Raw genomic sequence first — 16,921 nt, 5'->3', positions numbered from 1 at the left:
CGGGTGACTGGTTCCTCTATTCAGCTTATCAGACCTTGCATAGTGCTAGGACAGTGCAGTGGTTACAGGTCCTGTATTCAGCTTATCAGACCTTGCATAGTGCTAGGACAGTGCAGTGGTGTCACGTTCCTCTATTCAGCTTATCAGACCTTGCATAGTGCTGGGACAGTGCAGTGGTGTTGGGTGACTGGTTACTCTATTCAGCTTATCAGACCTTGCATAGTGCTGGGACAGTGCAGTGGTGTCACGTTCCTGTATTCAGCTTATCAGACCTTGCATAGTGCTGGGACAGTGCAGTGGTGTCGGGTGACTGGTTCCTCTATTCAGCTTATCAGACCTTGCATAGTGCTGGGACAGTGCAGTGGTGTCAGGTTCCTCTATTCAGCTTATCAGACCTTGCATAGTGCTAGGACAGTGCAGTGGTGTCGGGTGACTGGTTCCTCTATTCAGCTTATCAGACCTTGCATAGTGCTAGGACAGTGCAGTGGTGTCACGTTCCTCTATTCAGCTTATCAGACCTTGCATAGTGCTAGGACAGTGCAGTGGTGTCACGTTCCTCTATTCAGCTTATCAGACCTTGCATAGTGCTGGGACAGTGCAGTGGTGACTGGTACCCCTATTCAGCTTATCAGACCTTGCATAGTGCTAGGACAGTATAGTGGTGTCGGGTTCCTCTATTCAGCTTATCAGACCTTGTATAGTGCTAGGACAATGCAGTGGTGTCGGGTTCCTCTATTCAGCTTATCAGACCTTGCATAGTGCTAGGACAGTGCAGTGATCGGGTTTATCTATTCAGCTTATCAGACCTTGTATAGTGCTAGGACAGTGCAGTGGTGTCACGTTCCTCTATTCAGCTTATCAGACCTTGCATAGTGCTGGGACAGTGCAGTGGTGTCGGGTGACTGGTTCCTCTATTCAGCTTATCAGACCTTGCATAGTGCTAGGACAGTGCAGTGGTGTCGGGTTCCTCTATTCAGCTTATCAGACCTTGCATAGTGCTAGGACAGTGCAGTGGTGACAGGTCCTCTATTCAGCTTATCAGACCTTGCATAGTGCTAGGACAGTGCAGTGGTGTCGGGTGACTGGTTCCTCTATTCAGCTTATCAGACCTTGCATAGTGCTAGGACAGTGCAGTGGTGTCGGGTTCCTCTATTCAGCTTATCAGACCTTGCATAGTGCTAGGACAGTGCAGTGCTTTCACGTTCCTGTATTCAGCTTATCAGACCTTGCATAGTGCTGGGACAGTGCAGTGGTGTCGGGTGACTGGTTCCTCTATTCAGCTTATCAGACCTTGCATAGTGCTAGGACAGTGCAGTGGTGTCGGGTTCCTCTATTCAGCTTATCAGACCTTGCATAGTGCTAGGACAGTGCAGTGGTGTTGGGTGACTGGTTACTCTATTCAGCTTATCAGACCTTGCATAGTGCTGGGACAGTGCAGTGGTGTCACGTTCCTGTATTCAGCTTATCAGACCTTGCATAGTGCTGGGACAGTGCAGTGGTGTCGGGTGACTGGTTCCTCTATTCAGCTTATCAGACCTTGCATAGTGCTGGGACAGTGCAGTGGTGTCAGGTTCCTCTATTCAGCTTATCAGACCTTGCATAGTGCTAGGACAGTGCAGTGGTGTCGGGTGACTGGTTCCTCTATTCAGCTTATCAGACCTTGCATAGTGCTAGGACAGTGCAGTGGTGTCACGTTCCTCTATTCAGCTTATCAGACCTTGCATAGTGCTGGGACAGTGCAGTGGTGACGGGTTCCTCTATTCAGCTTATCAGACCTTGCATAGTGCTGGGACAATGCATTGGTGTTGGGTTTCTCTATTCAGCTTGTTCACCACTGCACTGTCCAGCACTATGCAAGGTCTGATAAGCTGAATAGAGGAACCAGTCACCACTGCACTGTCCCAGCACTATGCAAGGTCTGATAAGCTGAATAGAGGAACCAGTCACCACTGCACTGTCCTAGCACTATGCAAGGTCTGATAAACTGAATAGAGGAACCAGTCACCCGACACCACTGCACTGTCCCAGCACTATGCAAGGTCTGATAAGCTGATGGATGTTTTGTTTTCCTTCCACTATCTGACATTACTAAAGTTGCCCATAGACCTAACGATTATGGGCAGATTCGACACAGAGACAAATTCATCTATAATTGAATCTGTTTAGAGATAAATTTGAGATAAATTTGATTTTTGTTCAACCTGCCCATACACTACAGGCCGATTCTTGTCCGATTTCAGCATGAATTCTTCAGGGAATCGGCTGAGACTGCACTGCCCCCAATGTACAATGTGCCTGGTGTGCGTATTTATACGTTACCTGTCCTGTAGCAGCCTCCATACACGCCACTTGCACATAGCGTCTGACGTCACACACTATGCGCCAGTAGCATATATGGAGAGCCGCCCGGAGGTTACAGACACCGCACGGGGGCTGCTACAGGACAGGTAACGTATAAATGCACACACTGGGGGGAGGGGGCAGACACATTTATACATTGTGTCGGTAGCAGTGGGGGTTTCGTCGTCTCGTCGCTCGTTACAGAAATCGCCGTCGTGCTGCCACCCACCCGACCAACTACCTTCGGCCTGACATCTTACGGCATGCGCAATCGACCATGCAACCAATTTCCATCCTGAGATTGGTCGCTTTGTCGGTTGGGCGTGCACCTGGCGGAACGGATTTTCATCCAATTCGATTATAATAATTATATATAATATAAATTATAATAATCAAATTGGATGGTCGATTGACCGCCAAGTCGCCTGATGTCACCTTTAGGAAAAACATAAACTTTGAAAGTGTTAATTTAATACAGAAGGTATTTATGATTATTTGTTGGAGTGAGCATTTGAGGCGTCCCACAATGCACCACTGCTGGATATGCAAAGTGTCCCTTTGTTGCCCCTTAAAGCTATAGCAAGCTGACATATTATTGCATTTTTATCGGTCTGGATGTGTTTAGTTTTCATAGACAACAAAGGGATGATTTGCATATTCAGCAGTGATGCATTGTGGGAGAGTCATATGCTCCCTCCAACTTGAATAATCACAAATACATTTTGTTTTGAGAATGCAAATTTATGTTCCAGCTCAAATGTGAACCAGCGTAAGAGCTTCTTATGGCAGAACCTATGTGACATCAACACACAAAATAAGGTTTCCTTTAAAGGGGGTAGAAAGCCCGACATCCACACAGGGGGCATTTACAGTGGCTTGCAAAAGTATTCGGCCCCCTTGAACTTTTCCACATTTTGTCACATTACTGCCACAAACCTAAATCAATTTTATTGGAATTCCACATGAAAGACCAATACAAAGTGGTGTACACGTGAGAAGTGGAACGAAAATCATACATGATTCCAAACTTTTTTTTACAAATAAATAACTGCAAAGTGTGGTGTGCATAATTATTCAGCCCCCTTAATCAATACTTTGTAGAACCACCTTTTGCTGCAATTACAGCTGCCAGTCTTTTAAGGTAGGTCTCTACCAGCTTTGCACATCTAGAGACTGAAATCCTTGCCCATTCTTCTTTGCAAAACAGCTCCAGCTCAGTCAGATTAGATGGACAGCGTTTGAACAGCAGTTTTCAGATCTTGCCACAGATTCTCGATTGGATTTAGATCTGGACTTTGGCTGGGCCATTCTTACACATAGATATGTTTTGTTTTAAACCATTCCATTGTTGCCCTGGCTTTATGTTTAGGGTCGTTGTCCTGATGGAAGGTGAACCTCCACCCCAGTCTCAAGTCTTTTGCAGACTCCAAGAGGTTTTCTTCCAAGATTGCCCTGTATTTGGCTCCATCCATCTTCCCATCAAATCTCGGCTCTGCCTGTTCAGTAAGCCAGTAATTCAGTAAGGAGTTCATTGGGCAAGACTCCCTAACACTGCTACTGCCTACTGCCTACTGAGTGCGCTCTAGTGGCTGCCTCGCAAGCGCTTTGAGTCCGACAGGAGAAAGGCGCTATACAAATACTGCCATTATAACTCTGACCTGCTTCCCTGTCCCTGCTGAAGTGAAGCAACCCCAGAGCATGATGCTGCCACCACCATATTTGACAGTGGGGATGGTGTGTTCAGAGTGATGTGCAGTGTTAGTTTTTCGGCACACATAGCGTTTTGCATTTTGGCCAAAAAGTTCCATTTTTGTCTCATCTGACCAGAGAGCCTTCTTCCACATGTTTGCTGTGTCCCCCACATGGCTTGTGGCAAACTGCAAACGTGACTTGTTATGCTTTTCTGTTAACATTGGCTTTCTTCTTGCCACTCTTCCATAAAGGCCAACTTTGTGCAGTGCATGACTAATAGTTGTCCTATGGACAGATTCCCCCACCTGAGCTGTAGATCTCTGCAGCTCGTCCAGAGTCACCATGAACCTCTTGACTGCATTTCTGATCAACGCTCTCCTTGTTTGGCCTGTGAGTTTAGGTGGACGGCCTTGTCTTGGTAGGTTTAAAGTTATGCCATACTCCTTCCATTTCTGAATGATCGCTTGAAAAGTGCTCCGTGGGATGTTCAAGGCTTTGGAAATTGTTTTGTAACCTAAGCCTGCTTTAAATTTCTCAATAACCTTATCCTTGACCTGTCTGGTGTTTTCTTTGGACTTCACGATGTTGTTGCTCCCAATATTCTCTTAGACAACCTCTGAGGCCCTCACAGAGCAGCTGTATTTGTACTGACATTAGCTTACACACAGGTGCACTCTATTTAGTCATTAGCACTCATCAGGCAATGTCTATGGGCAACTGACTGCACTCAGGCGGAAGGGGGCTGAATAATTATGCACACCCCACTTTGCAGTTATTTATTTGTAAAAAATGTTTGCAATCATGTAAGATTTTCATTCCACTTCTCATGTGTACACCACTTTGTATTGGTCTTTCATGTGGAATTCCAATAAAATTGATTCATGTTTGTGGCAGTAATGTGACAAAATGCGGAAAACTTCAAGGGGGCCGAATACTTTTGCAAGCTACTGTAAGTGGGCTTCACACAGGTACAGAGGAGGCACTGATATAAGTGTGTGTGGAGGGGGAGGGGCAGAGGAGTGTGTGTGGAGAAGGGAGGGGCAAAGGAGTCGCTGAAATAAGTGTGTGTGGAGGGGCAGAGGAGACACTGAAATAAGTGTCTGTGGAGTGGGAGGGGCAGAGGAGGCACTGAAATAAGTGTGTGTGGAGGGGGGAGGGGCAGAGGAGGCACTGAAATAAGTGTGTGGAGGGGGAGGGGCAGAGGAGGTACTGATATAAGTGTGTGTGGAGGGGGGAGGGGCAGAGGAGTCACTGAAATAAGTGTGTGTGGAGGGGGAGGGGCAGAGGAGTGTGTGTGGAGACGGGAGGGGCAGATGAGTCGCTGAAATAAGTGTGTGTGGAGGGGCAGAGGAGGCACTGAAATAAGTGTGTGTGGAGGGGGAGCGGCAGAGGAGGCACTGAAATAAGTGTGCGTGGAGAGGGGAGGGGCAGAGGAGTCACTGATACAAGTGTATGTGGAGGGGCAGAGGAGGCACTGATATAAGTGTATGTGGAGGGGGAAGGGGCAGAGGAGTCACTGAAATAAGTGTCTGTGGAGTGGGAGGGGCAGAGGAGGCACTGAAGTAAGTGTGGGGTGAGGGGCAGAGGAGGCACTGAAATAAGTGTGTGGAGGGGAAGGGGCAGAGGAGGCACTGAAATAAGTGTGTTTGGAAGGGGAGGGGCAGAGGAGTGTGTGTGGAGAAGGGAGGGGCAGAGGAGTCGCTGAAATAAGTGTGTGTGGCGGGGGAGGTGCAGAGGAGTGTGTGTGGAGAAGAGAGGGGCAGAGGAGTCGCTGAAATAAGTGTGTGTGGAGTGGCAGAGGAGGCACTGAAATAAGTGTGTGTGGAGGGGTGAGGGGCAGAGGAGGCACTGAAATAAGTGTGTGTGGAGGGTGAGGGGCAGAGGAGGCACTGAAATAAGTGTGTGTGGAGGGGGAGGGGCAGAGGAGGCACTGAAATAAGTGTGTGTGGAGAGGGGAGGGGCAGAGGAGGCACTGATATAAGTGTGTGTGGAGAGGGGAGGGGCAGAGGAGGCACTGAAATAAGTGTGTGTGGAGGGGTGAGGGGCAGAGGAGGCACTGAAATAAGTGTGTGTGGAGGGGGAGGGGCAGAGGAGGCACTGAAATAAGTGTGTGTGGAGAGGGGAGGGGCAGAGGAGGCACTGAAATAAGTGTGTGTGGAGGGGTGAGGGGCAGAGGAGGCACTGAAATAAGTGTGTGTGGAGGGGTGAGGGGCAGAGGAGGCACTGAAATAATTATGTGTGGAGGGGGAGGGCAGAGGAGGCACTGATATACGTGTGTGGAGGAGAGGGGCAGAGAAGTCACTGAAATAAGTGTGTGTGGAGGGGGAGGGGCAAAGGAGGCACTGAAATAAGTGTGTGTGGAGAGGGGAGGGGCAGAGGAGGCACTGAAATAAGTGTGTGTGGAGGGGTGAGGGGCAGAGGAGGCACTGAAATAAGTGTGTGTGGAGGGGTGAGGGGCAGAGGAGGCACTGAAATAATTATGTGTGGACGGGGGAGGGCAGAGGAGGCACTGATATACGTGTGTTGAGGGGGAGGGGCAGAGAAGTCACTGAAATAAGTGTGTGTGGAGGGGGAGGGGCAGAGGAGGCACTGATATAAGTGTGTGTGGAGAGGGGAGGGGCAGAGGAGGCACTGAAATAAGTGTGTGTGGAGGGGGAGGGGCAGAGGAGGCATTGAAATAAGTGTGTGTGGAGGGGGAGGGGCAGAGGAGGCACTGAAATAAGTGTGTGTGGAGGGGGAGTGGCAGAGGAGTGTGTATGGAGCGGGGAGGGCAGAGGAGGCACTGAAATAAGTGTGTGTGGAGGGGCAGAGGAGGCACTGAAATAAGTGTGTGTGGAGGGTGGAGGGGTAGAGGAGTCACTGAAATAAGTGTGTGTGGAGGGGTAGGGGCAGAGGAGTCACTGAAATAAGTGTGTGGAGGGGGAGGGGCAGAGGAGTGACTGAAATGTGTGTGTGGAGAGGGGAGGGGCAGAGGAGTCATTGAAATTAGTGTGTGTGGAGTGGAGGGGCAGAGGAGTCACTGAAATAAGTGTATGTGGAGGGGGAAGGGGCAGAGGAGGCACTGAAATAAGTGTATGTGGAGGGGGAAGGGTCAGAGGAGGCACTGAAATAAGTGTCTGTGGAGTGGGAGGGGCAGAGGAGGCACTGAAGTAAGTGTGGGGGGAGGGGCAGAGGAGGCACTGAAATAAGTGTGTGGAGGGGAAGGGGCAGAGGAGGCACTGAAATAAGTGTGTTTGGAGGGGGAGGGGCAGAGGAGTGTGTGTGGAGAAGGGAGGGGCAGAGGAGTCGCTGAAATAAGTGTGTGTGGCGGGGGAGGGGCAGAGGAGTGTGTGTGGAGAAGAGAGGGGCAGAGGAGTCGCTGAAATAAGTGTGTGTGGAGGGGCAGAGGAGGCACTGAAATAAGTGTGTGTGGAGGGGTGAGGGGCAGAGGAGGCACTGAAATAAGTGTGTGTGGAGGGTGAGGGGCAGAGGAGGCACTGAAATAAGTGTGTGTGGAGGGGGAGGGGCAGAGGAGGCACTGAAATAAGTGTGTGTGGAGAGGGGAGGGGCAGAGGAGGCACTGAAATAAGTGTGTGTGGAGAGGGCGGGGCAGAGGAGGCACTGAAATAAGTGTGTGTGGAGGGGTGAGGGGCAGAGGAGGCACTGAAATAAGTGTGTGTGGAGGGGTGAGGGGCAGAGGAGGCACTGAAATAATTATGTGTGGAGGGGGGAGGGCAGAGGAGGCACTGATATACGTGTGTGGAGGGGAGGGGCAGAGAAGTCACTGAAATAAGTGTGTGTGGAGGGGGAGGGGCAGAGGAGGCACTGATATAAGTGTGTGTGGAGAGGGGAGGGGCAGAGGAGGCACTGAAATAAGTGTGTGTGGAGGGGGAGGGGCAGAGGAGGCATTGAAATAAGTGTGTGTGGAGGGGGAGGGGCAGAGGAGGCACTGAAATAAGTGTGTGTGGAGGGGGAGTGGCAGAGGAGTGTGTATGGAGCGGGGAGGGCAGAGGAGGCACTGAAATAAGTGTGTGTGGAGGGGCAGAGGAGGCACTGAAATAAGTGTGTGTGGAGGGTGGAGGGGTAGAGGAGTCACTGAAATAAGTGTGTGTGGAGGGGTAGGGGCAGAGGAGTCACTGAAATAAGTGTGTGGAGGGGGAGGGGCAGAGGAGTGACTGAAATGTGTGTGTGGAGAGGGGAGGGGCAGAGGAGTCATTGAAATTAGTGTGTGTGGAGTGGAGGGGCAGAGGAGTCACTGAAATAAGTGTATGTGGAGGGGGAAGGGGCAGAGGAGGCACTGAAATAAGTGTATGTGGAGGGGGAAGGGTCAGAGGAGGCACTGAAATAAGTGTCTGTGGAGTGGGAGGGGCAGAGGAGGCACTGAAGTAAGTGTGGGGGGAGGGGCAGAGGAGGCACTGAAATAAGTGTGTGGAGGGGAAGGGGCAGAGGAGGCACTGAAATAAGTGTGTTTGGAGGGGGAGGGGCAGAGGAGTGTGTGTGGAGAAGGGAGGGGCAGAGGAGTCGCTGAAATAAGTGTGTGTGGCGGGGGAGGGGCAGAGGAGTGTGTGTGGAGAAGAGAGGGGCAGAGGAGTCGCTGAAATAAGTGTGTGTGGAGGGGCAGAGGAGGCACTGAAATAAGTGTGTGTGGAGGGGTGAGGGGCAGAGGAGGCACTGAAATAAGTGTGTGTGGAGGGTGAGGGGCAGAGGAGGCACTGAAATAAGTGTGTGTGGAGGGGGAGGGGCAGAGGAGGCACTGAAATAAGTGTGTGTGGAGAGGGGAGGGGCAGAGGAGGCACTGAAATAAGTGTGTGTGGAGAGGGCGGGGCAGAGGAGGCACTGAAATAAGTGTGTGTGGAGGGGTGAGGGGCAGAGGAGGCACTGAAATAAGTGTGTGTGGAGGGGTGAGGGGCAGAGGAGGCACTGAAATAATTATGTGTGGAGGGGGGAGGGCAGAGGAGGCACTGATATACGTGTGTGGAGGGGAGGGGCAGAGAAGTCACTGAAATAAGTGTGTGTGGAGGGGGAGGGGCAAAGGAGGCACTGAAATAAGTGTGTGTGGAGAGGGGAGGGGCAGAGGAGGCAATGAAATAAGTGTGTGTGGAGGGGTGAGGGGCAGAGGAGGCACTGAAATAAGTGTGTGTGGAGGGGTGAGGGGCAGAGGAGGCACTGAAATAATTGTGTGGACGGGGGAGGGCAGAGGAGGCAGTGATATACGTGTGTGGAGGGGGAGGGGCAGAGAAGTCACTGAAATAAGTGTGTGTGGAGGGGGAGGGGCAGAGGAGGCACTGATATAAGTGTGTGTGGAGAGGGGAGGGGCAGAGGAGGCACTGAAATAAGTGTGTGTGGAGGGGTGAGGGGCAGAGGAGGCACTGAAATAAGTGTGTGTGGAGGGGGAGGGGCAGAGGAGGCACTAAAATAAGTGTGTGTGGAGAGGGGAGGGGCAGAGGAGGCACTGAAATAAGTGTGTGTGGAGGGGTGAGGGGCAGAGGAGGCACTGAAATAAGTGTGTGTGGAGGGGTGAGGGGCAGAGGAGGCACTGAAATAATTATGTGTGGAGGGGGAGGGCAGAGGAGGCACTGATATACGTGTGTGGAGGGGAGGGGCAGAGAAGTCACTGAAATAAGTGTGTGTGGAGGGGGAGGGGCAAAGGAGGCACTGAAATAAGTGTGTGTGGAGAGGGGAGGGGCAGAGGAGGCACTGAAATAAGTGTGTGTGGAGGGGTGAGGGGCAGAGGAGGCACTGAAATAAGTGTGTGTGGAGGGGTGAGGGGCAGAGGAGGCACTGAAATAATTGTGTGGACGGGGGAGGGCAGAGGAGGCACTGATATACGTGTGTGGAGGGGGAGGGGCAGAGAAGTCACTGAAATAAGTGTGTGTGGAGGGGGAGGGGCAGAGGAGGCACTGATATAAGTGTGTGTGGAGAGGGGAGGGGCAGAGGAGGCACTGAAATAAGTGTGTGTGGAGGGGGAGGGGCAGAGGAGGCATTGAAATAAGTGTGTGTGGAGGGGGAGGGGCAGAGGAGGCACTGAAATAAGTGTATGTGGAGGGGGAAGGGGCAGAGGAGGCACTGAAATAAGTGTGTGTGGAGGGGGAGTGGCAGAGGAGTGTGTATGGAGCGGGGAGGGCAGAGGAGGCACTGAAATAAGTGTGTGTGGAGGGGCAGAGGAGGCACTGAAATAAGTGTGTGTGGAGGGTGGAGGGGTAGAGGAGTCACTGAAATAAGTGTGTGGGGAGGGGTAGGGGCAGAGGAGTCACTGAAATAAGTGTGTGGAGGGGGAGGGGCAGAGGAGTGACTGAAATGTGTGTGTGGAGAGGGGAGGGGCAGAGGAGTCATTGAAATTAGTGTGTGTGGAGTGGAGGGGCAGAGGAGTCACTGAAATAAGTGTATGTGGAGGGGGAAGGGGCAGAGGAGGCACTGAAATAAGTGTATGTGGAGGGGGAAGGGTCAGAGGAGGCACTGAAATAAGTGTGTGTGGAGGGGGGGAGGGGCAGAGGGGGCACTGAAATTAGTATGTGTTAAGGGGGGAGGGGTAGAGGAGGCACTGATATAAGTGTGTGTGGAGGGGCAGAGGAGTCACTGAAATAAGTGTGTGTGGAGGGGGGAGTGGCAGAGGAGTCACTGAAATAAGTGTGTGTGGAATGGAGCTGCAGAGTCACTGAAATGTGTGTGGAGGGGAGGGGCAGAGGAGTCACTGAAAAAAGTGTGTGTGGAGGGGAGGGGCAGAGGAGTCACTGAAATAATTGTGTGTGGAGGGGGAGGGGCAGAGGAGTCACTGAAATAAGTGTGTGTGGAGGGGGAGGAGGGGCAGAGAAATCACTGAAATAAGTGTGTGTGGAGGGGGGGAGGGGCAGAGGAGTCACTGAAATAAGTGTGTGGAGGGGGAGGGGCAGAGGAGTCACTGAAATGTGTGTGTGGAGGGGAGGTGCAGAGGAGTCACTGAAATAAGTGTGTGTGGAGGGGGGAGGGGCAGAGGAGGCACTGAAACAAGTGTGTGGGGAGGGGCAGAGGAGGCACTGAAATAAATGTGTGTGTGTGTGGAGGGGGAGGGGCAGAGGAGTGTGTGTGGAGGGGAGGGGCAGAGAAGTCACTGAAATAAGTGTGTGTGGAGGGGAGGGGCAGAGGAGGCACTGAAATAAGTGTGTGTGGAGGGGGGAGGGGCAGAGGAGGCACTGCAATAAATGTGTGTGTGTGGAGGGGGAGGGGTAGAGGAGTGTGTATGGAGGGGAGGGGCAGAGGAGTCACTGAAATCAGTGTGTGTGGAGGGGGAACGGCAGAGGAGTCACTGAAATAAATGTGTGTGGAGGGGCAGAGGAGTGAGTGTGGAGGGGGAGGTGCAGAGGAGCCACTTATATAAGTGCATGTGGAGGGGGGATGGGCAGAGAAGTCACTGAAATCAGTGTGTGTGGAGGGGGGGACGGGCAGAGGAGGCACTGAAATAAGTGTGTATGGAGGGAGGAGGGGCAGAGAAGTCACTGAAATAAGTAGGTGTGGAGGAGGGGGGAGGGCAGAGGAGTCGCTGAAATAAATGTGTGTGTGGAGGGGAGGGGCAGAGGAGTGTGTGTGGAGGGGGAGGGGCAGAGGAGATACTAAAATAAGTGTGTGTGGAGGGGGGATGGGCAGAGGAGGCACTGAAATATGTGTGGAGGGGGGAGGGGCAGAGGAGTAAGTCTATGGTGAATTAATAAAATAAAAATTGGGTCATGTCAGGTTTGGTAACAAGGTGAAGGTGTTTCCCAAGTTTTGCAGGGGGTCCAGTGATTTCTAGCCCCACCCTTTCCCCACCCCCACTGATCTCCTGTCCAATAGGAGCTGCAGTGTGCAAGTGTGCAGCAGTTTGGTTCCTCATTGGGCAAAAGGATGGGAGGAGAGATATGGCTATACTGTAATATATAGAAGTATATATGTAGGTATTTATATCCAGATACAGAAATATTAGTGGTTTGGGGTCTCTGTAACATAAATGGATAATTCCTCCACCTCGCAGCTCCTATAATTAGGGACAAGAGAGAGATAAAGGTACATTACAAGGGGCATATGAGACACGAGGATAGAGCGGTAATAAGAAAGTGTAAGTGACACCACATTGCTCTACAAACATAACACAGATTTCTTGCTATAACTACATATACAGTGGTGTGAAAAACTATTTGCCCCCTTCCTGATTTCTTATTCTTTTGAATGTTTGTCACACTTAAATGTTTCTGCTCATCAAAAAACGTTAACTATTAGTCAAAGATAACATAATTGAACACAAAATGCAGTTTTAAATGATGGTTTTTATTATTTAGTGAGAAAAAAAACTCAAAACCTACATGGAGCTGTGTGAAAAAGAAATTGCCCCCTGAACCTAATAACTGGTTGGGCCACCCTTAGCAGCAATAACTGCAATCAAGCGTTTGCGATAACTTGCAAGGAGTCTTTTACAGCGCTCTGGAGGAATTTTGGCCCACTCATCTTTGCAGAATTGTTGTAATTCAGCTTTATCTGAGGGTTTTCTAGCATGAACCGCCTTTTTAAGGTCATGCCACAACATCTCAATAAGATTCAGGTCAGGACTTTGACTAGGCCACTCCAAAGTCTTCATTTTGTTTTTCTTCAGCCATTCAGAGGTGGATTTGCTGGTGTTTTGGGTCATTGTCCTGCTGCAGCACCCAAGATCGCTTCAGCTTGAGTTGAGGAACAGATGGCCGGACATTCTCCTTCAGAATTTTTTGGTAGACAGTAGAATTCATGGTTCCATCTATCACAGCAAGACTTGCAGGTCCTGAAGCAGCAAAACAACCCCAGACCATCACACTACCACCACCATATTTTACTGTTGGTATGATGTTCTTTTGCTGAAATACTGTGTTACTTCTACGCCAGATGTAACGGGACATGCACCTTCCAAAAAGTTCAACTTATGTCTCGTTGGTCCATAAGGTATTTTCCCAAAAGTCTTGGCAATCATTGAGATGTTTTTTTAGCAAAATTGAGACGAGCCTTAATGATCTTTTTGCTTAAAAGTGGTTTGCGCCTTGGATATCTGCCATGCAGTCCTTTTTTGCCCAGTCTCTTTCTTATGGTGGAGTCGTGAACACTGACCTTAATTGAGGCAAGTGAGGCCTGCAGTTCTTTAGATGTTGTCCTGGGGTCTTTTGTGGCCTCTCGGATGAGTTTTCTCTGCGCTCTTGGGGTAATATTGGTTGGCCGGCCACTCCTGGGAAGGTTCATCACTGTTCCATGTTTTGCCATTTGTGGATAATGGCTCTCACTGTGGTTCGCTGGAGACCCAAAGCTTTAGAAATGGCTTTATAACCTTTACCAGACTGATAGATCTCAATTACAGTACTTTTGTTCTCATTTGTTCCTGAATTTCTTTGGATCTTGGCATGATGTCTAGCTTTTGAGGTGCTTTTGGTTTACTTCTCTGTGTCAGATAGCTCCTATTTAATTGATTTCTTGATTGAAACAGGTGTGGCAGTAATCAGGCCTGGGTATGACTACAGAAATTGAACTCAGGTGTGATAAGCCACAGTTAAGTTATTTTTTAACAAGGGGGCAATCACTTTTTCACACAGGGCCATGTAGATTTGGAGGTTTTTTTCTCACTAAACAATAAAAACCATCATTTAAAACTGCATTTTGTGTTCAGTTATGTTATCTTTGACTAATAGTTAATGGTTTTTGATGAGCAGAAACATTTAAGTGTGACAAACATGCAAAAGAATAAGAAATCAGGAAGGGGGCAAATAGTTTTTCACACCACTGTAGGTCTGTTGTCACAGGAGTAACACATTGCTTCCATTGTCTCATCAAGCTCTACAATTTACTGCTCTTCAATGTATGGCCAATACTTTGTGTAGAGATGGGCAATGTGATGCATACAACTCTGTACTTATATGCAAATGTCATGCAAATTGTATGCCACTAATCACATTTCTCAGGAAATGTATTTCATTGTCCAAATTCCAAGACACATAAAATGTGCATGCAAAGCTATTGTCATGTGATTGGTGGCCTGTAATCAGCACAACCTTCTGCTGATAACTAGCGATGGTCATGCCAATAACTTTGAGATGGTGCTAATTATATGCAGCGTTACACAGATGCTGCATTTGGCCCATTTCCTATCTGATGGTGCTAATTATATGCTAATTATATGCAGAGTTACACAGATGCTGCATTTGGCCCATTTCCTATCTGATGGTGCTAATTATATGCAGAGCTAATTATATGCTAATTATATGCATTTGGCCCATTTCCAATCTGATGGTGCTAATTATATGCTAATTATATGCAGAGTTATGGTGGCCATACACGGTACAATAAAAACGTTCGATTTTCCCGTTTATTCGATCTAAATGATCGAATTGAATGAAAGTTGAACATTTTTTTATTTTCGATCAAGAAATTCGAAATTCGAACGATTATCCCGTTTTTTCGGGAAAAATGATCGGACATGCTGGAAAAATCTTTATATTCGATCTAACAGAATAATCGAACTAAATTATCTAATTGAAAAATTGTATGGCCACCTTTACACAGATGCTGCATTTGGCCCATTTCTTATCTACATCATCTTTGCATTACTTTAGAATTCTCAGCAGCTCACTGACCCTCCCTAATGATAATTGCTCCTCCCCTCAGAATTCTCTAACAGGAAGTGATGATGTTTCTCTATTTGCAGGGTGGAGTCCCGGCATCTGGAACCTCTCAGAGACTCGTCTCTCTGTATCCACAGACTGTACAACGAATGATGAAGTCACTGGACAAGAGTGTCCTGCACATATCCTGGTGACCCCAAATATTCCCCCAGACTACCCTCACCTGTCTAACCCTGAGGGGCCTCATACCCAGCACAGCCCTCCCCCTGCTGGAAAGTCTCATTCCTGTTCCACGTGTGGGAAATGTTTTGGGCATAAATCAGTACTTGTCAGACATGAGAGATCTCACAATGGTGAGAAGCCCTATTCATGTGCTGAGTGTGGGAAATGTTTTGCTTGGAAATCACATCTTGTCAGTCATGAGAGATCTCACACTGGTGAGAAACCCTATTCATGTGCTGAGTGTGGGAAATGTTTTGCTTGGAAATCACATCTTGTCAGTCATGAGAGATCTCACACTGGTGAGAAACCCTATTCATGTGCTGAGTGTGGGAAATGTTTTGCTTGGAAATCACATCTTGTCAGTCATGAGAGATCTCACACTGGTGAGAAACCCTATTCATGTGCTGAGTGTGGGAAATGTTTTGCTTGGAAATCACATCTTGTCAGTCATGAGAGATCTCACACTGGTGAGAAGCCCTATTCATGTGTTGAGTGTGGGAAATGTTTTGGGCAGAAATCAGACCTTGTCAAACATGAGAGATCGCACACTGGTGAGAAGACCTATTCATGTGCTGAGTGTGGGAAATGTTTTGGACAGAAATCAAACCTTATCACACACGAGAGAACTCACACTGGTGAGAAGCCCTATTTATGTGCTGAGTGTGGTAAATGTTTTGGGCAGAAATCAAACTTAGTCATTCATAAGAGAACTCACACTGGTGAGAAGCCCTATTCATGTACTGAGTGTGGGAAATGTTTTGGGCAGAAATTAGAACTTGTCATACATGAGAGATCACACACTGGTGAGAAGCCCTATTCATGTGCTGAGTGTGGGAAATGTTTTGGAGAGAAAACAAAGCTTGTCAGACATGAGAGATCTCACACTGGTGAGAAGCCCTATTCATGTGCTGAATGTGGGAAATGTTTTGGGCAGAAAGTACATCTCCTCATACATGAGAGAACTCACACTGGTGAGAAGCCCTATTCATGTGCTGAGTGTGGGAAATGTTTTGGAGAAAAAGGATCGCTTGTTGTACATGAAAGATCTCACACTGGTGAGAAGCCCTATTCATGTGCTGAGTGTGGGAAATGTTTTGGGCTGAAATCACAACTTGTCAGACATGAGAGATCTCATACTGGTGAGAAGCCCTACTCATGTGCTGAGTGTGGGAAATGTTTTGTGAAGAAAGAAACTCTTGTCATGCATGAGAGATCTCATACTGGTGAGAAGCCCTACTCATGTGCTGAGTGTGGGAAATGTTTTGCACGGAAATCACTGCTTGTGAGACATTTCTGTTGAGTGTGGGAAATGTTTTGGCCATAAGTGTTCTTTACTAATGTTTGTTTTACTTCTTGAAAAGAGCACATGGCAGCATTTTTACTCTGAATTTTGAGGACTCTTTCCTGCTGCTCAGTGCATTGGATTGTTGCTACTCTGTCTATATCAAACTCCATCGACTCCTCAAGCGGTTGCATGCGTTTGCAGGCATTTGTAAGCGTTGGTCCCTGGCGTACATCAGGCATTTTCCAGGTTGGAGCATTGGCTGGTTGAACGCTCTCCCATATGTTGTGCATCTGTTGAGAGTTTACTTGGTGTTTAACCACTCAATGTATTAGATACAGTATATCTATGCTCCTGCAGACTTCATCTTAGCTCCAGGGGCGTAGATTTACATATTACTGCCCCTGTGCTCTTGTTCCCGCCCGTACACCCCCTGCCGCCCATTAGCCCAGAGATCAATGAATGGGGACATATATATATATATATATATATCTATAAATATCTATATCTATATAGTTACATAGTTATCTGAGTTGAAAAAAGTCCGTCGAGTTTAACCAGTTCAAATATATATATATATATATATATATACAGTGGGTTGCAAAAGTATTCGGCCCCCTTGAAGTTTTCCACATTTTCTCATATTACTGCCACAAACATGAATCAATTTTATTGGAATTCCACATGAAAGACCAACACAAAGTGGTGTACACATGAGAAGTGGAACGAAAATCATACGTGATTCCAAACATTTTTTACAAATAACTGCAAAGTGGTGTGTGCATAATTATTCGGCCCCCTTTGATCTGCGTGCAGTCAG

The 16,921-nt window shown here is 48.5% G+C and overlaps 1 protein-coding gene across 1 annotated transcript in view; it reads left to right on the top strand.

Moving 5' to 3' along the window:
• The window catches only part of LOC137537199 (zinc finger protein 182-like), a 98,650-nt gene extending 82,087 nt beyond the window's left edge, over positions 1-16,563 (top strand). The window contains exons 6-7 of the mRNA XM_068259308.1: positions 14,681-14,787; positions 14,899-16,563. Of these exons, the coding sequence (XP_068115409.1) occupies positions 14,681-14,787; positions 14,899-16,119 (1,328 nt within the window). The 3' untranslated portion in view covers positions 16,120-16,563. The remainder of the gene's footprint in view (positions 1-14,680; positions 14,788-14,898) is intronic.
• Positions 16,564-16,921: the final 358 nt, after the last annotated feature.

The sequence above is a fragment of the Hyperolius riggenbachi genome, chromosome 10 (genome assembly GCF_040937935.1).
Source record: "Hyperolius riggenbachi isolate aHypRig1 chromosome 10, aHypRig1.pri, whole genome shotgun sequence".
Taxonomy (NCBI): domain Eukaryota; kingdom Metazoa; phylum Chordata; class Amphibia; order Anura; family Hyperoliidae; genus Hyperolius; species Hyperolius riggenbachi.
Note: the sequence above shows the minus strand (reverse complement) of the source record. Positions and strands in the feature narration are given on the sequence as shown.